This window comes from Propithecus coquereli, unplaced genomic scaffold (assembly GCF_000956105.1).
Source record: "Propithecus coquereli isolate 6110/MARCELLA unplaced genomic scaffold, Pcoq_1.0 Scaffold206, whole genome shotgun sequence".
Lineage (NCBI taxonomy): Eukaryota > Metazoa > Chordata > Mammalia > Primates > Indriidae > Propithecus > Propithecus coquereli.
Genome location: NW_012145634.1, coordinates 4421775 through 4445018, shown reverse-complemented (window position 1 = coordinate 4445018; position 23244 = coordinate 4421775). Strand labels below are relative to the sequence as shown.

General features: G+C 47.5%; 1 protein-coding gene across 1 annotated transcript in view; it reads left to right on the top strand.

The window, feature by feature from the left end:
- Positions 1 to 22063, top strand: part of MYO18B (myosin XVIIIB) — a 236673-nt gene extending 214610 nt beyond the window's left edge. The window contains exons 42-43 of the mRNA XM_012644105.1: positions 18926 to 20174; positions 21860 to 22063. Of these exons, the coding sequence (XP_012499559.1) occupies positions 18926 to 20162 (1237 nt within the window). The 3' untranslated portion in view covers positions 20163 to 20174; positions 21860 to 22063. The remainder of the gene's footprint in view (positions 1 to 18925; positions 20175 to 21859) is intronic.
- The last annotated feature ends 1181 nt before the right edge of the window (positions 22064 to 23244 follow it).

Genomic DNA, 23244 nt, shown 5'->3' with positions numbered 1-23244 from the left:
GAATTGGCCGGTGGCCGTGCAAGTCCTTCGTTTTCGCTGGCCCAGGCAGGGAGCTAGTGCGGACCTGGCAGTTCGAGGTGTGACCCTGCCGCTTCCCGGCACTGTGACTTTAGGCAGGTCACGTGCTGTCTCTGAGTCTCCGCTTTCTCATCTGCAGAACATGAAATATAATTATATCTACTGACCCAAATGGTTAAAGTGATGACGATCTCATACAGTCCTTCCAAAGCGTAATTTTCCAGATGACTTTAGGTAACACAGGGTGAACATTTTTAAAAAAATAATAGTTATTATAGTTGCCTTCTATTGAAGGAAAGTCAATCTAGTCTTCCATTTATGGATAGTAACAAGTTTAGAATTTTCTTTATAAATATATTCACTTAAGTTTTTTTTTTTTTTAAGTGGGGAGTCATTAAAAAGAAAGTTAGGCTGGAAGATCTCTTATTTGGAGATTTTAGCTTTATTTGATTTTTAGCTTTATGTAATTTTGTAATTTCTCTACCAAAGAGGGAGACAAATTCCATCACGGCCTGAGACGGGACTCTCACAGATCTGCAGGATTCTGGCAATAGGTTGCCCCAAAAAACGGGCCTTGGGATGCATCCTTAGTTGCGTGACTTACATCCATCTTCCCACGTGCTCTTTCAGCTTCATGTCTCTGAGCTCACTTGGTTTTCCTTTTCAAGGGCGGTCCTCTTGTAATTAGGAGTTAATGGCCATAAATCAGAAATTATGGATTAAGCAGATGCGTAATTAAGATGAAATGCACACTGCCTGTGTGATAACAGAAGGACCAGATAAGATGGAAAGGAAAAAAACCACGGACCAGCGGAGCAAACCCAGACAACCCCTTCCTGACTCGAAGCGTGTTTGCTCTGAAGCAGGGGTTGTCTCTGCAGGAGGAAGGGGTGGGAGTTCGTGCTAACCTTTTGGGCATATTTGGCAAATGGCAAATGTCTGGCGCGTGTCTGCAGATGATCTTAGGCTGAAAGATTTGGTGTTGAAAATATCAAACACAGGCCCCAAGAATGGGGTTCATCTGGGGAGTTCATTAAAGCAAGATTATCCGCTTGCGGCTCTTAATTAAAAACAAAGGTCTGTGTGAAGAAAGCATCATGTCCTCTGTGCACCCCAAATGACGAGGACTTTTTCTCTTCTGATAACTAAATATCTTTATATTTCCTGGTCTGCCAGTGGCAGCAGCAGAACTGGAGGCGGCCAGAGCAGAACGTGAATGCGCGTTAACATAATATCCACGTTTCAGTTAGAATAATATTAGGGTGCGTGATAAGCATCCTTAACCTAACGAATTGTACCGCAAGTTGTGTGGCACCTGTTCGAATGGAGATGAGCGGTGGTTTCAGTGCATGATCTGAAGTTGGAGGGTGTGGATTGCAATCCTTTATTTGCATATCTGGAGCTGTGAGATTTCGGGCAAGTTGCTTAACTTCTCTGTTGGTGTTTTCTCATGAGCAAATCAGAGTTGGTGTCAGGGGTAATGTGTTTATGATACACAAGTTGTTCTTCGCTCAGAGCCTGGTACCTAGAAATAGCTCAAAAAAATTAGCTGCTTTATCTGCATTAGTATCTGTTTGATGCCCAGAGGAATCCCAGGAGACAGATGTCATTACCTGTGTGTTACAGAAGAGGAATTAGAGACCCGGAGAAGGGGGAGAGATTGATCCATGCATAGATGGTCTTACCCAAGTTCCTGCAGCTGCCCCTCAGGCAGGGTGGGGCTTCAGCACCCCAGGCAGCCCCCTCCAGGGTCTATCCCTCCTCTCCCTACCCTCTCCGCTTCCAAGTCCTCGGGCATGTACAGCTGTAGTTCAGAGTGAAAGTAGGAAGTAAGGCAGATACACATTTGTAAGAAGGGACTCCTTGTCTGTCTTCTTCACATCTGTGTCACCAGGGCTGGTTCACAGTTCGTGCCCAATAAACGTTTGGTGAGTGAATAACTGACCATATAGCAACAAAGCTTAAGCGGAAATATTGACTGTATTTAGTCACAGCTCAACATTGACTCTGGCTCAGAGAGGGTTGGTAATTCATTCAGTGTCACACAGTAGGTAAGTGGAAGAACCAGGATTTGAACATAGGTTCCAATCCCTTTAAAACCTCTCTTTGTTTTTGTTATACTACCATGGCTCTCTGATGTTTATCCAGGGAGTAGAACACTCACCTGGCACCGTTTACTGGCAAAAATCTGACCTGTTTATTAACACTAACACTGCTTAAGGATTATTATTCAAGATTCAACATTTAGCCAGAATATATTTATTGAGTGCCACATCCCATGACATTATGACTTGAAAATTTTGAAGCCCTTCTTTTGACTATGTCTATAATTTGAAGACTCTAGACATTCTGGGTTGGAAAGGACCACTGGGATTATCTAGTGCCGTTTGCTCATTATATAGATGGGAAAAATTGACGTCTGCACAGGGAAATATCATTCCAATTTATAGTAAGGACTGACCCAGAGCTCAGTTGTCTTGACTTCTACCTTTCTTTAGTTTCACAAGTAATCTATGACTATTTCCCCTCTTCAAGAACTTAAAATATAACAGAAAGCTACATTCCCCCAGCTACCACCCTATTCTTAGCTCCCTTCCCAAAGGGATCCCTCAGTTTGGTTTATATCCTTCTATATCTTTCACTCTAAATATCATAAACATGCATACATACTACAAGCAAATACCTAGCATATTTGTAGGCTTTTAAAAACAGAAATGGTATGATACTATGTTATGCATATTATGCTATTCATAAATTCTTACAATGTGTTTCTTTCCCTCAACAACATACCTTGGAGATCTTTCCTTACCAGTATGCATAGGTCTGTCTCATTTTTTGTAATTCCTGCAAAAGGTGCCATGCTTCATTTAACTATAGTCTTCTTATTTCACTTTTAAGTGCTTTCTAGATATTTGCCATTAACATATCAGCCTTCAAAAAAACACACGTCCTTATCCACATGGATAAATAATTCTCTGGGTCAAAGCGCATTCGTGTTTTAAATTCGAATAGATATTGCCAAATCCTCCCAGTGTCCTTTCTGCTAGGGGACGCTGTATGACAGCAGAGACCAGGACCCCTGCATACCTGTCCCCATATTACTTGGCGCACAGTAGGGCCCAATAAATGAGCCTCTTAGATATTTCCAATTTGACTGAGAAAGAAGGTCACGCTCAAAACAGAAGAGAGGGAGAAAGCAGTCGTCTGCCAACAAAATAAAAGCATTCCCCGTATTATTTATAAGGGGACGTCAACTCAAGAGAAATACACCTGAAGCGTTATGATTTACAGCCCAGGAATCGTGCCGCTGCTGCTGATAAATGCAAATGCTTCTGGAGACAGAGACACTAAATTACCTTTGCGGCCCCCAGAGAGGGAGTGTGTGGGCTTGGTGGTGGCAGCAGTCACACTTTGTTCAGGAGTCTCTCTGAACATCCGGCCGCAGGTGGTCCCAGGACTGCCCTGGGGGTGGTGCGCTCACCTCGGACCCTGCCTTGTGCCGGGCCTCTCCTTCCCACCCTCCAGGGCCACTGCCCTGCGGAACAGAGTGTGCAAGCGACCGCACTCTCCCGGTTTCCTTCTTGTCCTCACAGTGCGCCAGGCTTCCCAAGCACGGTCCGAGCCCCATTTCTTTCCAGACTCTCACCCCCGGGCCCAACAGAACCCCAGCCGTGGCCACCCAGGCAGCGCTGCAGGGTCTGTCTGCTGACGGGCATTGCTGGACACAGCTGTACAGACTGCAGATGTCTTGTCTTGTCACTGCTCTCGTTTTACTGGGAAATTATTGCAAACCATCCTGACTTTCCTTCGGCCCCTCCTCACACCCTCAGGAGGCATCTCAACTCCTCTTTCATTCAAAGCAAAATAAGAAATGGCTTCAACGTCTGCTGTGATACCTCTAAATGCATTTCTATCTGGCCCCATCTTCCCTCTGGTCTCAGAAGACGAGGTCTGGTCCTGCCCTGTCTGAGCCTGGTTCATATCCAAGCCCTCTTTCCTCCTAACACACTCTTCTCCATGCAGGGTCCCCTCTCTCTCCCGTGTCCTCAACTTCCCTCGTGCCAGTTCTTCCCGCACAGGTGATAAACACCTTGAGGTCCTCCCCATGCTAATTCCATCCTCGCCCATCACCTTGCTGTCCTATTGAGTTATTACCTTTTCTTCCCTTTAGATCCAAGTTTATAAAAAGTGTCATCTGCGTGTACCATCTTCCCTTACATCACAAGTACACCTCTACTTACTACAGCCCAGAGCCTGTCCCCACCACTCCACTGAAACTTTTTCCACCACGTCAGGGGCTTCCAAAGAGAAATCGGGGGACATTCTCTAGTCTTTACCTATTTCTGGGCTTCCCCCTGCACCGGCTGCTGCTGAACACTTTTTGGAGCTCTCTTTGTAGCCTTGACAACATTTCTGCTCCTTAGTGCTCCTGAAACTTCTCTTTCCTGGTCTCTACCTGCCTGCCCCATGCCCTGGATGCTGGGGCTCCCAGGATGCTGTTCTCACCTGGCTGTTCCTCTCTGCACCCGATTGCAGTCAGTTCTGCTCTTGGGATTTTGAATCCCCAGCTATAAGCAGGTGACACCCACGTCTAGATTAACAGCTCTTACGTTCTCCCAAGTTTTAAACTTTTATGTCTTACCTAACTGCCTACACTGATCACCAACTGGATGTCTCTCTGATGTTTCAGCTCAGCGTATCCGAGAGGAAACTCATGCCTCCCCATCCACTCTGTGTTCCCAGGGTCACTGGGTGGTTCTGTCATTCACAAAGCCACCTAAGCTGGAGCCCTCGAGTCATCTGGGTTATCACCCCTCTCTCTCATCCCACATTCAACTGACTCAAACATCTTGTTTATTCTACCCCACCTTCTCCCCAAACACTCCTGACTTCACTCTGTCTACTTGCCTCCATTCCCACTGCCAGCACATTCAAGCCAAGCTGCCATCCCATCGTTTCTCTCCTAGACTCTGGCAAAGACCTCCCAACACCACCCCCATTTCATCCATCCTCTGCTCTTCTGCCAGGATGATCCCTCTGAAATAAACATCTGGTTTCCATGACTTCCCGTCACCAACAGCAGGATCAGCAAGCCACTGCCCGCAGGCCAAATCTGGCCCCTGACTTGGTTTTGTATATGAAGTATTATTGAATCACAGCAATGCTCATGTTTTTTTAACATATTGTCCACTGTTGCGTTTGTGCTACAATGGCAGGATTGATTAGTTGCCCCGGAGACCATATAGTCCACAAAGCCAAAAGCATTTGCCACTGGGCCCTTTTAGAAAAGCTTTGCTGTCCTCTGCCCTATGGGATAGAATTCAAATGCCTTAGCCTGGCTCACAGTGCCCTCCATGATCCGGCCCTTGCCCTTGTCTTGGTCTCATTTTCCTCCCTTTCTTCTTTGCAATTTGTGCCCCAAATGGTATTTAGCTCTTCCTTACGCACTATGCGATCTCCACCCTCTGCTCCTTTGTCCATGATACTCCATCCAGTTGGATCGTTTTCCCCAGTTTCTTCCCTTGTCTCCTCTTGCTCACCCTTCAGGACTCGGCTCATGGTCGCCTGCCTCGCGAACCTCCCCTGGCTCCCTGGAGGGTCAAGTGCCTCTGCGGTTGTCTCAGACGCCAAATGCCCCTCTCCCATAGCTCAGGCCACGGTATGTCGATATAATCTGCTCAGGTGTCAGTCTCCTTCATCAGCCTGTGAGCCCCTTAAGGACATAAGCCCTGTCTCTGTCCTTCTTAAACCTCAACACCTAGTACAGTGCCTGGCACATAGTAGGTGTTCAACAAATCTTCATTGAACAGATAAATGACCACGGGACATCAGTCAGATGGCTTCTCTACCAGGCAATTAAAAGGATGATGTTGATAACAAGAACTGAGGGTGGATTTGCCGGGCTAATTAACTGTCTCCTATTCCTCGCTGTTGGCTTCTTTCTGAGGTAACAAGATGGCAGCCACCAGCTCCAAGCGCCTGCCCGCCCCATTCTCAGCTCCATGATAAAAGAGGGTTTCTCTCTTCTCAATAATTCCACAAAATTGCCAAACCTGAGTGAGTCACAAGTCCATCATTGGACCAACATGGACAGTGGCACTGACGGAGCCTCACATGTTAGTTAGGCCTAAGCCAGTGTTCTCACCTGTCTCTGGGAGATGGGGTCATTGCCACCAAAGCACAGGAACATTGAGAAGGGAAGGGTTCCCCACAGGACGATGTAGGGGAGGTGTTACCTGAAGCAGGAGAGTGATCCTGGGTAGGTAAAAACAGTAAGCATAGCAAAGGTTCTCCACCCAAGGGAAGGCCGAGCTGTAAGAATGGACAACATGGCGGAGACAGAGAATGGGGTGGTGGTTGTGGTGGTTAGGAAACATCTCAGAGTGTTTGGGGTCCCCATGTGGTAACCTTGGAAAATCCAAATAAAATGGACTGTCCTGGTCGGAGACTTTATCCCTAAATTTCAGGGGCCAGTCTATCACAACGTAATTAGTGACACTGTGATTTGAATTTATTACCAAATCCAGTCCTCTATGTTTGCTATTGGACTTGTACCATATTGCAATGTGAACATGGAGATTATTGTATAAATTATTCTCACTCACATAATCATCGTGATTTTAATTACTGTGTAATCTTTGCTAATTACTGTTGTATGTATCATTTGCTTTGGTGCCGATTTAACACGACTGCTTTTCGTTTGGCTAAAAGATGGCATTGCAACTTTTCCTTTTTCTGGGGAAAATGTGCCTCTCTGTAAATATTTGCAGCCACAAATGCTTGGCTTGTGATTTCTTAGTTTAAAAGTAAAATATTTAGATACTACCACCACCCCCATTTGTTTTTATTTGGGATGAGGCTAGATTGGATTAGTAAAAAGGTCTAAATTATAGGGTATTGTTTTAAAAATAAAGTTGTATTACTTTCAAGGAAATGCAATTACTCTACTACAGAAGTGAAGCCAAGGATGGGTCATGTGAGGGCTGCTTAAATGATTAGATAAGACTCGTTTGTAATTAGTTCATTAATTATGTATATGTGAATGGATGGTACTTCGCATTAAAAACAGCTTGTTCTCAAAGTAGGTTAAGCATCTGATGCTAATCTTATTTCAATAGTACATTTATTTACTGGTCTCTGCATTCTTAGAGCTACAGCTCAGAATAATTTTAATCCATCCTGAATACACTTAATGAATGGGCCTCTCGTGAATACGGTTTTATGTCTTCGAGGACATAATGTTCTTTTCAGTTTTATCAGTCTTAGTAAGATTAGTGGAAGGGTTGTTGAAACTGAATGCATAGAAATATTCAATGCAGACACATTGACCATGGACCCAAGGCCTGCGTAAGTGGGAGCAGGTGAAGTCTGGATGTGGACACAGGATTCACCCTTAGGACCCGCCCCCCTCTCAGACAGGATTCCACGGAAAGGAAGATTATTTTCTGTATAGAACTCCAGGGCTTGAATGGTAGGTCTGCAGACCTTTCAGAAAATCTGAGGCTTACCTAAGTAAGCTGCAAGTTTGTCTAAAACCACTTGGATTAATCATTGATGGTTCAGAACATTCTCTTAGAATCTGTGGTTCCCTTCATCGAGCTAATGTTTTATTAAATAAACTTATTATTGAGATAGACATACAAAAAACTGCATCTTGATGAAATCTTGAAAAAAATGGATCATACCTGTGTAATGACTGCTCACATCAAGACTGGACTGTTACCGGTGTGCCCCTAAAATCTCCTGTGGTCCATTCCAGTCACGACCTCCTCCTTCCTCAGAGATAACCACCACCCTGGCTTCTAACACCGTGAATTAGATATGCCTGTTTTTGGACTCGACGTAACTGGAAGTATCTGGTATGTGGTATGTACTCTTTTGAGTCCGGCTTCTTTCTTTCGATATTGTATTCGTGGGATCCTTTCGTGTTGTTGCACGTAGCAGCAGTTCATTTGTTTCCATTGCTCTGTAGTCCGTCACAGTGGTTCCCAACTGGGGACAATTTGCACACGTGTGCACGCACACACACACACACACGCAGGGGACAGTTCACAATGTCTGGACACATTTTTGGCTGTCACAACCTGGGGGTACTACCGGCATCTAATAGGTCGAGGTCAAGGATGCTACCAAATATCCTACGATGCACAGGACAGACCATGTAGAATTATCTGGTCCAAAATGGCATTCATGCCACCATTGAGAAACTCTAGTCTATGATATTTCATTATGTGAGTATAAAATAATTAATTCATTCTATTATTTATAGATATTTAGGTTGTTTCCAATTTCACGCTACAATGAATAGTACTACTGTGAACAATCTTGTACACATCTTTCGTTGCATGAATATACAGATTTCTGTTGGATGTGGACTCAGGTGAAGAATTGTTGGGTCATAGATGTATTTTCATCTTTGGTAAATACTATCAAAACAGTTGTTCCAATTTACATTCTCACCAGCAGCAAATGAATGTTCCAGTTGCTCCATGTTCTTGCCAACACCTGGTTTTGTTATTTTTTTTTTTAAATGTTACCTATTCTAGTGGATATAAGTAGTGTCAAATTTTGGTCTTAACTTGCATTTCCCTGGTAAATAAATCTTTTTATGTGCTTATATCTTTATTTGAATATCCTCTTTAGGAAGTGTCTGATAAAGTCTTTTGCCCATTATTTTTTATGCCACTTTGGTTATCCACCTATTTCGTGTTGATTTGCAGGAGTTCTTTATATATTCTACATGAAAGTCCTTTAAAGGGTATGTGGATATATCCCATTCAGTGGCTTGCCTTTTTCACTCTCTTAAATGCTTTATTTTGATAAACAGAGTTCTTAACTTTAACATAACCTAATTTATAATTTTTCCTTTATGGTTGGTGCTTTTTATATACTGTTGAAGAATTATTTGTCTACTTTCGAATCATGAAAATATTCCCTCATGTTTTTTTGTAGATGCTGTATTGATTTACTTTTTATATCTAGATATACAATGCAACAGAAATTGATATTTCTTTATGGTGTGAAGGAGAAATTAAGATGCACTGTTTTCCATAAATATATCCAATTGGCCCAACGCATGTGTTTTATAGACATAACATGTTCCACATTGAACAACAGTATCATTTTGTTGTAAATCAAAGCATCTTATATGCATAGATACGTTTCTGGACTCTATTCTATTGCACTTTTTAAATTTTTCCATCCATGAGCTGATATAGCATTGCCTTAGTTAATGTAGCTTTGTGCAGCAAGACTTGATATCTGGGAGTATAATTTCTCTGTATTGATTCTTCTTCAAGATCAACAAATGACTCTCAGGTTGAGTGCCACATAACACCGTGCTCACCTCCAATGTACTTCCCTCTTTCCAGAATTTGGCCCTTCGATGTCTGGCTGCTTTGGTGTCCTTAAATTTGAATTCTTCTTCTCTGGTTTTTCTTAGTGGGGATTTGCTCCGGTGCAAGCTAGTCTATCACATCTGGAAGCTGACTGCTGGAGCTCAACTTTTACTCCCTTTGCTAAGTTCACTTTTTTTTCTTAGTTTCTATGCCTACAAAGACACAAAGTTTCACTCATATTTTCCCCCAGCCATAACTCGACGAATCTACCTCTCCCTCTAGAACATAAGTTCCTTGAAGGCAAGAGTTATTCATCTCTTTCTCGACAGCATCTGACATCATGACACTCAATAAATGATTCCAGATGGATGTCAGGAGGGATGAGTGGACGAATAATTTCCATTCACTTAAAACTGCGTTTTCATGGGGAACTGGGCATGTTTATGAATGAGTCTGAGGTTTTATGTGGCTCTTGAAATTTTATCATACTCAGGTGAGGCAATGTCTCGGATGGACAGTGAAGGGATGCGTTTGGTTAACTGTAAATATGTTGAATCTAACTAGAGATTTTAATTATTCTACATATATAGAAGTACATTCTTTCAAAATATTGTGGAAATTATATCAGACGGTAAAAGACCCGGATTTTGGAGCTGGTCCTTTCACCCTCTCATCAGAGTGTGTGACTCAGAAGTTCTATTTCCTTCTGTTTTCCCAGGTGTAAAATGAGAGGCTCAAACCAGATGAGGTCCCATCTCCCAGCACCCTCGCCATTCTGATATTCCAGGAGTTGATGACATCCTGTAGAAATGAAATAATCAGGCTCTTATCTTGGGCTTAGAAATATGAAGAACTCACTCTAGATTGTGTACTGGACGTCGGTTTCCAGTCTTGTTTTTAAGCCAAGAGAAGTTGCTTTGACTGGCTGATCATAGGGACCCTGGGGTCTGGATTAGCAGCGTAGGTGAGGCAGGTGGAATCTTTTGTACATCCTTCCTGCATTTCCCCAGTCCTGCATCTTTCTATTCCTACATTCCCCCATTCTTTCCAGTCCACACACTTTCCTTGGAGCATTCTGCTTGTGCTGAGGATTCGTAGAAGAAGGATACAGTCTAGTCCAGAAACTAACGTTTCTGTTGGGAGATGCAATTAAGGAAATAAACAGTTATTGGATGGAGGGGAGCACGGCAGGCCGTGGGAGTCATAAGAGGCCCCAGCCCATCCTGGGAGGTGGGTAGAGGCTTTCTAGGGGAGGCTGTAGCTGGGCTGAGCATTGAAGGGCAAGTAAAAATGTCTGTCTGTCTGATTTTGTTCTTAATATAGAGCGATGATTGTTCAGAGTCACCTGTAAAGTGTCACTTCCTTCCCCTGTTACTTTCTCCATCCTTCTTTCTGTCTCTCTTCTTTTTATTTTTAACAACAGAGCCGTGTGGGTGCCATCAACTATTAGCTTCTGTCTTAATTTGATAATTGCCAGCAATTTCCACATTGACGTCTTTTCTATCTTTAGTTCCTTCTCTACGTCTGTCTGTATCTAAACAGATTTTCTTTCTTCTCTTTCCCTTCCTTCTCTCTCTCTCTCTCCCCCTCTCCAATATGAAAATAGGTTGAAAACATCATGACACCACGACAGTTCCCCTGAAATAGTTTTACATCTTTCTCCCAAGAAAGACATTTCCTAACTAGTGTGCCACTATCACATCTAAGAAAATTAACAAATCCATAAAATTGTCTAAGATCGCGACATTCATATCACCCAATGGTCCTAAAATTGCCTTGTATCAACTGTCTTTTTTAAAAAGAAGGACCCCATTAAGGATACTCATTACATTTGATTATGTTTCTTTAGTCTCTGGAAAAAAAATAATAGACTTTATTTTAGAGTAGTTGTAGGTTTACAGAGAGATTGAACAGAAAGTACAGAGAGCTCCCTCTCCCTTTGCACAGTTTTCCCAATTATTAACATCATGTATTAATCTTTAGTCTCTTTTAAAACCAGAATGATTCCCTTGCTCTCACCAACCCCCACTGAGATTGATGTTTTTGGTAGAGTTCAGGGGTGATGCTAGTGGGCAACTCTGTGCAAAAACCACTGGTCTTAGTATCTAGTAGCCAGTAAGAACGTTGGAGTGAGGCCAAGGCCAATTCTGCTGGCCTGGGTATCCGCTGAGGGCAGCTCCCTGGACTGGTTTTTAAAAATGTCAAGGACTCAGCACCTGCCTAAGCATCAGAGAGAAGAGCAAGCAAGTCTTGAGAGTTATCTTGTCCCGTAAAAACTGTCATATTACGAGGAATGTGGAATATCTACAGTTCTGTTTCCTGGCTCTCTTCTCCAAACATTCAGGCCAGGAGTGGCCAGGCTTGGCATGGGTTGGTGCTAATTTCGCTGGGTCCCTGCTCACCATCAACCCTGCTGCCTTGACCATCCCACCCACTGGCACTCTCCTAGCTCCTCTCAGCTAGGTGGCCTTCCTGAGCCTCCATTTCCTTGCTTGTAAAAGTTAGATCTCAGTCCTTGCTTGACAAGGGTTTTGCAGATTGAATAAGCTAAGAGTTGGCAGGAGGGATCTTCTGCTCCTTCTTGGCTTGTCTTTGTTGACCCATCACCACCGTGCACATCCTACTTCTCTTCCAAAGCCTGACTCGACTTACCTACTCTAGGAAGGCTGTGCACCCCAGGTGTGGGTACTTACCACTCTCTCCCTTACCAACCTCCTGCTGCACTGATAGCCTATGGTTCACAGTTTATCGGGAATTTCTTGCACTGCTGAAATTCCTCATGGGTTCACCCAGATTCTGCACTCACAGTGTGGTCTCCAGGAGGGGGAGGCAGCCCATCTTCTGCTGATGTGAGCCCAGCAGAGCATTGCAGATAGTCAGACAGACCCGTGTGAGAGTCTCAGCTCTGCTACCTCCTCAGCAAGCCCATCTGCCTCTCTTAGCCTCATCTTCCTCGTCTGTAAAATGGGACAATAAAGGGCGGTTGAGTAGAGCAGCCAGGAGGCAAGGATCTAGAGTGGGACTCCTTGGTTTAAATCCATTTATTACATGAGGAATTACCTATCCTTTCTGAGCCTCATGTCTAACATGGGATGATCACAATAGTGTTTACTTTAGAGGATTGTTACAAAGATAAAATTGAGTCATCACAAACCCTAAAGGCACAATACGTGGAAGCTGTTATTTACGTGGAATTCACTTGCATACCACAGGTGCTAACTACATGCCTCACGTTCCCTGCGTCGTGCACATTCCTGGGCACCATGTCAACCTTTATCATAGACTAGCAATTGTTATTTTGGACTCAGTTCCCAAATCTTCAGGGCATCTTAAAAAGACATCTAGTTCCCCATCCCAGGCCTCACCGGTATTAAAAAACATCAATATGTTTTTAATTTCCTCTTTAATTTCGGGGTGTGGATGAAGAATGGGTGTGACAACACGCCTCTGGGGATGATTCATGGTGTCATTAAATCTGCATCGAGTTTCCTGTAGCTGCAGCTGGCCCAGGCTCTGACCAGACTCAGACCTGGGAATTATATCTTTTCGCTGTGTGATTACACCAAATGCCAGTGAGTCCCGCATCTCCTGGGATGCTGACTTGGACCTGATTTTTCTGTTGTTCATTATGTCTCAGCAGATTTTGAAAAATATATATGTGTAGATGTAAGTTTGATGGATTGAGGTTTCCTCTTAGTCTTCTGCCTGGTGGGCACGTGGTGGAGCAGAAGGAGAAAGAATGAGCTTCCTATCTGGCCAGCAAGGGTTCAAATCCAGGCCCTGCCACTTAGCGGTATGACATTGAGCAGATGGATGGTCACCAGTGAGCCTCAGTTTCCTCATCTGCAAGATGAGGTGATGATACCGATCTCGATGTATACAAAATAAGTGCACAGGTAGGTGCCTTGTTTATTCTTCAACCAATATTCAGGAAGCACCTGCTACGGAGGTCGGCAGTAGAGATAAAATGATGGGCGCACATTCACAAGATAATCCGGCAGGGGAAGGGGTGTGGTCCAAGCAGGACACACTGTCTCGGTAGCTGGCTTGTTCTGAGGCTGAACCAGCCAACTTCAATCTCCACTTCAGAAGAGACTCACACATAGGAATTGTTTATTCTTGAACATCTGCCCTCAATCTGGGGTCTTCTCTAGCCCTGATGGTTGAGATCATTAAAGAATCAAACAAGTGTTAAGATTGTTCAATATATATTATATTCGTTATTAGTAGTGCTTTGAAACAAATAGGTAATGTGTGCAGGTTTAACTGTGGTGTCCTTTGCCGTGCTTGAAATACCGGGAGTAGATGGACGTAGAACCGGCCAACACTCACGGGCATCATCTCTGATTTCTGACGAGACCCCGTGATCTAGGACGTTGTTGTTCCCACTTTTACAACTGAGCAAGTTCAGGCTCCAAAAGATACCTGGCTCAGAAGAGACAGAGCCAGGGTTTGAACCTAAGCCTGTCTGCTTCTGAAGCTCTTTTTTTTTCTTTTTGTTTTTTAGCCTTGAAAGCCAGAAAAAATTGGAAATTTCAGTATTCTTGAGTTTTCACATCCTAGTTTACCTAATAATCCTGTATAATTTGAAGTAATCAATACTTAGAGCATTTAATAAGAGCATATACATGCTCTTATTCATCAATTCACATAACCAACATTTATTGGAACCTACTATGCGACAGACACTGGAGCATCACTCATAAATTGAACATATATTTATTGAGCACCTACTATGTGCCAGAGACCTGGAGATTCACTCATTCATCTAACACGTGCTTATGGAGAACCTACTATGTACCATGACCCTGTGCTTCTCTCATTCATTCAACACAGATTTACTAAGCATCTACTATGTACGAGGACACTGTTTGAGGCATTGGTAACAGTGAATACAATGAATAAAAATCCCTGCCCCCATGGAGCTCTCATCTTCACAACATTGCAGTGTTGATCTGGATTCACCCTTTTTACAGCTGAGTAAACTGAGGCCTAAAGAAGTTAGGTGACAATCCCAAGGCCCTGTGGCTAGAGAGTTGCAGAACCATACTAGGTCCCAAGCCGTAAAGGCATTATCTAGACAAGGTGATATAGGAATTACTATTAACTCTTTGTGTCATATCACAGGCTCTGGAAAAGATTACAGAGAAGACTGTTCCTGGTTGTGGGGTCAGCTAACCTGGGGTTGCAACCCCACCCCTGCCACTTCCCAGCTGTGTGTGCTTGCGGAGGTCACCACGCAACCTCTCTGTGACTGGAGGTCATAATCCCTGCCTCACAGGGCTGCCAGGAGGGCAGGGACTGTCAGTTTGTCCTCGCCTGTATCCCGGGTGCTGTGCCTGGCACACAGTAGGTGCTCAGCCATGGGCAGCCATAGTGATGATTGACTGTCCCCTTCACTCAATTACAGGACCAGCCCCTGGAAGGTATGCCAGGAGGCTGTTCCTCTTTTGGACTGACTATGGGGCAGGCAGCGGAAGTCGCCAAGATCTTTCTGGAGCCTCTCCTTAGAGACTAACAGCACCCCCCATCCTGCCCACACCTGTCTCCCAGGGACTCGCAGAGCCTGTTTACATCATCCCTCCCCCGGCCCAGGCTCTGGGAGGCAGGCATCTTGACTATCTGCTGTCTACCCCTCACGCAGTGCCAGTGGAGTCCCATCTGGGTCATGCCGTCCTGTAAGGACGGCTGGAACAAAAAGAAAAAAGAGTCTTCCTCGGGCCCTTGGATGAAGTCAGGTGGGATGTGTTTGGAGTGTCCAAAGCTGGGACAGGAAGGGACAGGATCATGTAGCTTCTGACAGCAGAGCTTAGGGTCCTCACCTCAAAGACTACAAGAGGGTGCCTAACTCCGACTACAATCTGCAGTCTCCACCCAGACAGGAGGGGAGGCGAGGAAGCTCTTGCCCTGAGGGGTAAGGCAGACGGGAGCTAGAACAAGCAGGCGCAGAGCTGTAGGTGGATTTCTGCATGGCAAAGCCAGGAGGAAGCGCTCAGCCTGGCGTAGGTGGCTTCTTTCTTTTTTTCCTTCTTCCCCTCCCCTCCCCGTCTCCCCTCCCTCCCTCCTCACGCTTCCCTCACTACCTCTCCTCTCCAGTTCCCCAGGAGTCTACACTGCGTGGCTTGTGTTCCTGTTCCAAGCTCACCGGCTGAGGCTCCAAAGGCACCAGGCCGTTCTGGAAAGGTCGGACTCAGCCCACCCCATCTCAAGACCTCCGGCCCTTGGGCCCGCTGTGGCGGCCGGGCTGGGGCTGAGTGGCTTCCACACCTTGTGGAAGGCATTGCTCCTCCTGGGTCCTCCCGACCTGCATGCCGGCATTCCCAGCCTGCGACTTCCGGGCCCCCACTTCCGGGCTCCGGCTGCTTCTCCATGGGCCCAGCCTGTCCCACCTTTATTTCAAAGTTGAAGAAGGCAGGTCCTCTGTCGCCAGCCTGCAGAGCATCCTTGGCATCCCCTTCTCCCCCTCTTGCCTTTGGCTTCGATCCCCTCCTTCCCCTCCTCTTCATCACCCCACCCTGTCCCCTTCCTCGCCATCCCCCCAATCCATTCTCACTTCCTCTTCTCTCACCCTCTAACCCTCCCTCTCTTCTCCCCTCATCTCTGCCCTCTCTCTGCTTCTGTCTTCCCGCCTCTTCTTCGTGCACCTGGATCGAGTTCTACAGCATTTCCTGAGCACCTGCTGTGTGCTGGGCTCCGTGCTAGCTCAGGAGACACAGAAGTGATAGTCAGCAGAGTCCGGCCGGTCCAGGCTTGTGGTCTGTGGTTCTCCTACCTCCGCTTTCATTCCCTTTTTCCTGTGTCCTTGGCTCATCTTCCCTCCTCCTCCTCCTCCTCGTCCTGTGACTTGCTTCCCTCCCTCTCCCCAGGCCCTGCCCTGGCATCTGTGGCCACCGTGGTGGTGGGAGCTGGGGCGAGCAGGACAGGACGGCAGAGTCCCAGGAGCTTCGGTGACAGGAGCCTCCGCCGCTGCCATCCTCACGTGGCAGGCGACGGATGAGACAGCGCGTCCAAGACACATTCATCACACCCGCCTCCTTTCAGGGCCAGGACAGGACGGAAATGACTTTTGTCAGCTCTGCGGCGGCCCACTGCCCCTGGCAGCTCCGAGCTGTTTATTAAAAAAGAAAAAGAAATATAGGCGTATGTGAATGCCATCTTGCCGCATATTAGGGGAGCGAGCAAAGCAATAATGTTGACAAACACTCCTTCAGGTGATCATAAAGGAGCCCTCCATCTCCTCTCCCAGCCTGTGTCCGGCTGCGGGAGCCCACACTTCTCACAAATGATGAGGTGCAAGGTCACCTGCCCATCCTTTCTTCTGGGACATTCCTCTCGGAACTTCCACTGCGAGTTTTATTGAGTCCAGCGCCAGTGTTGGGCTCTGAAGAGTCAGAGACTAGGAGCAGTGATAGCGCTTTCGCTTCATCGTGAATGACTCGTGATTAACAGTCCTTCGTGATTAGTTATTAATTGTTCACCATAACCCTCAACCATTATCTGAGTAATCAGGCGCCAGGCACAGTATCAAGGGCTCTTCTTTCATGCCCCTGACTGCCCCATGAGGTTGGCTCTGTGACCTGGGGGTGGGGGGCGTGGAGGGTGCACTTCGGGTAAAGGGAACAGCAAGTGCGAACCGGCAGCAGGCAGGGCTTGGCCTGTCCCGGGAGGCCAGTGTAGCCGAGCATAGTGGGAAAGGGGAGGGCACGGGGTGGTCGGGGGAGTCTGACCACGCAAGAGAAGGACGGGGGAATGGCGAGGAGAATGAGAGAGGAGGCAGCTCACCTGACCACCACCTCAACCGTGGCGTCAACTCTCCTGCCACCGTCTGACACGGGGAATAGGGAGGGGCAGGGGACCCCAGCCGGCTCTGGGTCTCCTCCTGCCAGCCCCGGAGGAGACAGGCTCGTGGGATGGTTGAAGCTCTGTCCTCAGGGGCTTAGGAAGGCAGTGTCTAGGTGCCTGTCTCCGTCCGTCCTGGCTACTATAGCAAAAATACCGTAGTCTGGGTGGCTCATACACAACAGAAATTTATTTCTCATGGCTCTAGAGGCTGGGAAGTCCAAGATCCAGGTCCTGCCATATTCAGTGTCTGGTTCATAGAAGGCCGTCTTCTCGCCGTGAACTCACATGGTGGAAAAGGCCCTCTGGGATCTCTTACTATAACGGCACTAACCCCATCCACGAGGGCTCTGCTGTCATGACCTAATCACTTCCCCGAAGGCCTCGCTTCCCAGCACCGTCACATGGGGGATGAGGTTTCAACATGCAAACTTGTTGGGGACACAACGTCCAGTCTATGCAGTGCCTACCCACTTCCCTGATCCCCTATCCTATCCGTCCCCTTCCATGCCTTCCGAGGCACCACCCCCAGGCGCCTTTGGCTTGGCTTCCTTCCCAGATTCAAAAGCCAGTGGGGCCATCGTGGTCAGCCATTTTTCTCCTAAACTGCGCTGTGTGATCGTGGGTAGAGGTGGCTGGCAGCATCCCACTGAGTAGGCAAGAAGCCTTCTCCCGAGTCTTATGGCAGAATCCCATCATCTTCTGTGTATAGAATCCTCATTCCTGCAATTGTCCTGTTAGAGTTCGAGCAACAAAGCACTCAGAGGCTCCTGATTGGAAACCTACGTCTGTATTGCTCTCGGCCTCAGTTCAGGCCTGAGCCCGAGGCTTTGTCTGCGACGCCAACACTCTGACATTTGGTACCTCTTTTGCTTTTGTATAAATTATAACTTTGCTGGTGGGCGGGAAAGGGGTAGTTTCTCCTAGAGGGAGGACAAATAGATTTTATTTAGGAAAGGAAGGGTTGATGGACTCCAGTCTCTCTCCTTTAAATGAGGCCCTTTATTTTATAGTCTATAATTTCGTCCCACCGCGAGGTTCCTGCTTTTCCGAGGCAAAGTGTTTTTGGCGCCGCTGCTACAAACTCCCTCTGCATAAAAACTGCGTCTGGTGTAGTCCCAGAATAGCAACCGTCTGTCCGCTTGTGTATAGCCTTGGTTTCAACTTGGTTTCATGTGAATCCTTTCCTCTTGGTGGGGAGATCGATTTTACCCCCGTCCCCCAAGAAACCTCACCCCATGAAATAATCCGGGATGTGGCAGAGCGGCCCTCGGAGACGCGTGTTTGGATCGTTGACTCTCAGAGCCCCGCTTGGTGGGACTGCCTCTGGGCTGGGCCCTAAATAAATAAATAGCCCCTGTGTTCCCCCTTCTAGTCTTGAAGAGCCAAATTACTTATTTCACAGTAGGCTCTGGGATGATAGGTCCTATCCTGTCAGAGATGATGCCTCATAAATCTAATTCATCCTTCCTAGCTACAGTTTTAATCTACTCAAATGTACTTAGCTGGGTTTAATTATAGACAGAAATTGCATTTCAGAAAGCAACAAGAAATCATTTACATGGCTTGAATTTGCACATTAAATCATATGGTTCATTTGAGAGTGCGTTAGGGATGGCATTTCCAAAGAAAAATAATATTAGTGCCTGTGCTTAGTGGCTCTCACACCGATTGCACAAATTGTATGAATTGTACAATTTACACCGACTGCATTTTTCTTCTCGGCACAGGATGAACGAAGAGGCCGGGGATGCTGAGATGGCCCAATGGGCGTCGGTGCTGAGCAGAGCCCAGGATGTCCGTAGCAAGAGCTCGGGAGACAAGCCCGTGTCTCCCCACTCGCTCCGCCGGCAAAAGTACTGTCATTTTGGGGATGGTGAAGGGTCCGGTGTCAACACAAAGCCCACGGAGAGATTAGAAGCTCGATCTTCTCCCCTGGCTTCTCGGAGTGCAGATACATCCCCGCTGTCAAGGGAAAAGCTGCCCAGTCCTTCTGCGGCCCTCTCGGAGTTCGTGGAAGGACTTCGGAGGAAGAGAGCCCAGAGAGGCCAGGGGTCCACGCTGGGCCTGGAGGACTGGCCCACTCTCCCCATTTATCAGACTACCGGGGCTTCCACGCTCAGGAGGGGCAGAGCCAGCAGCGATGAGGGAGACCTCTCACTGAGGTTTGGGTCAAAATCACCCCTGGAATTGGAGGGGGCCGCTGGGACGTCGGCTGGCCTCCCGCGGTCCACCAGTCTGAAATGCATCTCTTCAGATGGCGTTGAGGGCACGTCCCTGCTGCCCGAGAAGCCGAAGACCCGGTTCAGTTCCTGCGAGTCTCTCTTAGAATCCACACCAAACTTGGGGCGAAAATTGAGCTCCCCGACCAGACCCAGGGACGTGCTCTTGTCACCCACGCTGCGTCCTCGGAGGCGGTGTCTGGAGTCCTCAGTGGACGACGCGGGCTGTCCAGACCTCGGGAAGGAGCCACTCGTCTTCCAGAACCGCCAGTTTGCCCACCTGATGGAGGAACCTCTAGGCAGGGACCCGTTCACTTGGAAGCTCCCTAGCCTCGACTACGCACGCAAGACCAAAGTGGACTTTGATGACTTCCTCCCGGCCATCCGGAAGCCTGACACACCTACGTCCTTGGCCAGGGCGGCCAAAGACAGGCAAGATGCTTCAAAGCGTTCAAGTGTCCACTTTGAGACGGAAGAGGCTGACCGTTCCTATCTCTCGGGGATCAAGACCATTTTGAAAAAGAGCCCGGAGCCCAGGGAGGACCCCGCCCACCTGTCCGACTCATCCTCATCCTCCAGCTCCATCGTGTCCTTCAAAAGTGCCGACAGCATCAAGAGTCGACCGGGAGTCCCACGACCTGCAGGTGACGGTGGTGAGAGAACGTCCCCCGAGCACAGAGAGCCGGGGGCCGGGAGGAAAGAGGATGACGTTGAGAGCATAATGAAGAAGTATCTCCAGAAGTAGGAACCAGCTCAGGTAAAAGCAAAGGCTGGGACCACTCTTCCTGGGGAGTGAAAACAAGAGTGTTCGCCAGATCTGGCAGCCTTCAGGAGCCCAGGTGCTGTTACTGCCTTTAGTGCCGGGACTGATGATCTCTAGGGACGAGGGTTTCAGGGTGTTTTAGCTAAAGTAACGTGTTGCTTATCAGAATCCCTCTGCTGTATTTTTGTTGTTTGAAATGCAGCCTCATCCGAAAGCAAGAGGGTGTTGGGGAAAGATGCCAAAGAAGGTGCCGGACTTTTAAAGTTTCCCCATCCTAGTGTCAATTTCGTAATCCCATTCTACCAAGGTTGGGGGTGAAGGGGGCAAATGCAAAGGTCACAGAACAACAGTGTGGAAGAAGCGAATTCTCTCTGCCCTCCCTCCTCCTCCTAGCACTAATCCTGGCACGTCCCCCAATAAAGGTAGGAAGAGGAGTTCATTGCTAACAGCGGCTTACATTTACTGAGCATCTGTGCCAGGCAGCCCTAAATACTCTTCATAACCCCAAGCGGTGGTTAGTGTTATTTATTCCCATTTTATAGGCCGATAAACTGAGGATCAGACAGGTTAAGTCACTTGCAACAAAATCACCAAGGCAGAACTGGGATTCCAAACTCTAGAATCCCTGCATTTCTCTATAAAAGTTTTGCTTAGGAACACTATTCCAGCCATCTTCATGAGTGACGTCAGAGCTGCCCCACAGCCCACACACAGCCTTTGTATAAATCTCCTAGTCGCTGAATCTCAGAACTCGCAGCGGCTCAAGGCCCAGGTGGTCGCGCCATTGCACGTGGCTGCTTGGCACGAGGCTTGCTGCAGCCCCCGGGCCACCTTGACCCGCATGAGCCCCACGTCCTCCACTTCCAGAGACCTGCTTCTGCGAGGACCTCCCTCGGCCCATCAAAAAGCCATTTCCGTGGAGATGGGCTTGGGCTCTATCAGAGCAAACTAATTTGGCTTGACATGGCCTTCTCTCTGCTCTCAATTACTGAGTAAAGATCTGATATTCATTTACATGATTATACTCCCGGGGAAACAGAAAGCAGTTTCAAAGGCCAAGTAAAGGGCACACGTCCGCAAGGGGCACAGTCCCGAGCAGAAGTCATCATGGAACAGCTTGTCTCTGCCACTCTTTTCTTAAACTCAAGTCCCCTTCCCTCCCCCAAGCAGGGTTCTTCTTTGAGGATGTACGTTTTGAGCTACACAGTACAGCCACAGCCCCCGAGATGCAAATGTATGGGGCCTTTGGAACCAAACAAGCCCCTGGAAGCTCGGTTCTTCCCCGTAGGCAGCTGTGTGACCTTGGGCAAGTGATACAGTCTTGCTGAACATCTGTCCTCCGCTGGAAATGGGGGTGTTAATACCAACAGCCTAAAGTCACTCTGTGGGTTTCACGAGAGTACGAGAGATTTCTGGCACAGAGCGCGGCATCCGGTGGAGGCAATGAATGCCAGGTGACCCTGCACGTGGAAATTTCGGGAAATCTGTGCCAACTTTTCCTCCTCTTGTTTCCCGTCTGCCGCCTACATCCTGCCCTTCCTCCCTCTGGGCGGGTAGAGTCGCTAGAGTAATGCCACCCAGGAATGCAGAAGGCCAGCCCCTCCAGCCCATTCATTCTCTCCAGCAAAACTTACCCGTCCTCTCCCCATTCATCAACTCTGATCTGTGTGTGCTTTCAGCCTCCTGAGATGCGGCCACCCTTGAAGACTTCCCAGCTCCACAACAGTTTGGAGAGAGACTGACCAGGCCTCCCCCAGGGCCCTCAGTCTGAAGCCAGCCAGCAAGGCCACCCTCAAGAGGCGAGACAGGCCCACAGAGCCAGATCCCTCGAGGGTGCTGGGCTTCCAGTGTGCTTGGTCTGAACAAAATAAAGTGTTGGCTCCCTGACATCTGTGCCTCCTCTCTGTGCTACCACCATGCTACCTGGGGCTCTGGAGGGTTGCTGTAGGCTGTAGCTAGGGGTAGAACAGTTCCAAAGAATGGAACCAACCCAAACTGTTTGTAGTTTGGTGTGTATATGGCTATTTCTCTCCCTATGTGTCTACATGCCATGACCTTCCTCCTCCTCTTCACCTGCCCGTTTCAGCTCAGGCGTTACCTCCTCCAGGAAGTCTTCCCTGCTATATCAAACTGAAATCAGTGCTCCTTCTGCATGCTCCCTTAATCCCCACACTTGTGCTGCCGTATTTCCTTTGCCTATTTACTTATCTATATGGTGTGTAAGTGTACGCAAGCATTCAAGAAATTTTGATGAATGAATGAACCAATGAACAAATAAATGAGGCCACGCACCCTGAATGCATGTGACACACAGACATATTAACACATGCCTCCCTACAAATGTGCACCCACAGTAATGTTCAAGAACCTTGAACTTACTCCCTTTTGCCAAGGTATGCGTGCCCACACTTAGGTAGTCAACGCTGCATCCATGTAAATTCCCATTGACGTCGACTCCATATCCCACCCCAAATGTGCCTCCATCCCTAAGACCCCTCTGGTGCAGCCAATCCCAGCATCCACCAGTGGGGAGGAATTCCTGTTTGGATCACTGGTGTATGAGTTTGCTAAGGCTGTTGTGACAAAGTGCTACAGACCGGGTGGTTTAAACGACAGAAATTTATTGTTTCACAGTTCTAGAGGGTTGAAGTCCAAAAATCACGGTGTCCTCCAGGTTATTTCCTTGAGAGCTGCGAGGGCCTCTCTCCTTAGCTGGATGACAGCCTCTTCTCCCTGGGTCTCCTCATGCCATCGTCCCTGAGTCTGTCTGTCCCTGTGTCTGAATTTCCCCTTTTTCTATTGGATAAGGATCCACCCAAATGACCTTATTTTTGTTTGATTACCTCTGTAAAGACTGCCTCCAAATAAGGTCACTTTCTGAGGAACTGGGGGTTAGAACTTCAACATATCTGGGTTTGTTTTTTTTCTTTTGGTGGGGGCAGTGGGCACACAATTCGCCCCATAACAACGGATAAGAGCTCACTCCAAAAAGGGGAGGCCTCAGCTCTGACCACTCTCACCATTCACCGGAGCCCCTCTCGGGAAGACCTCGCCGTCTTCCTGC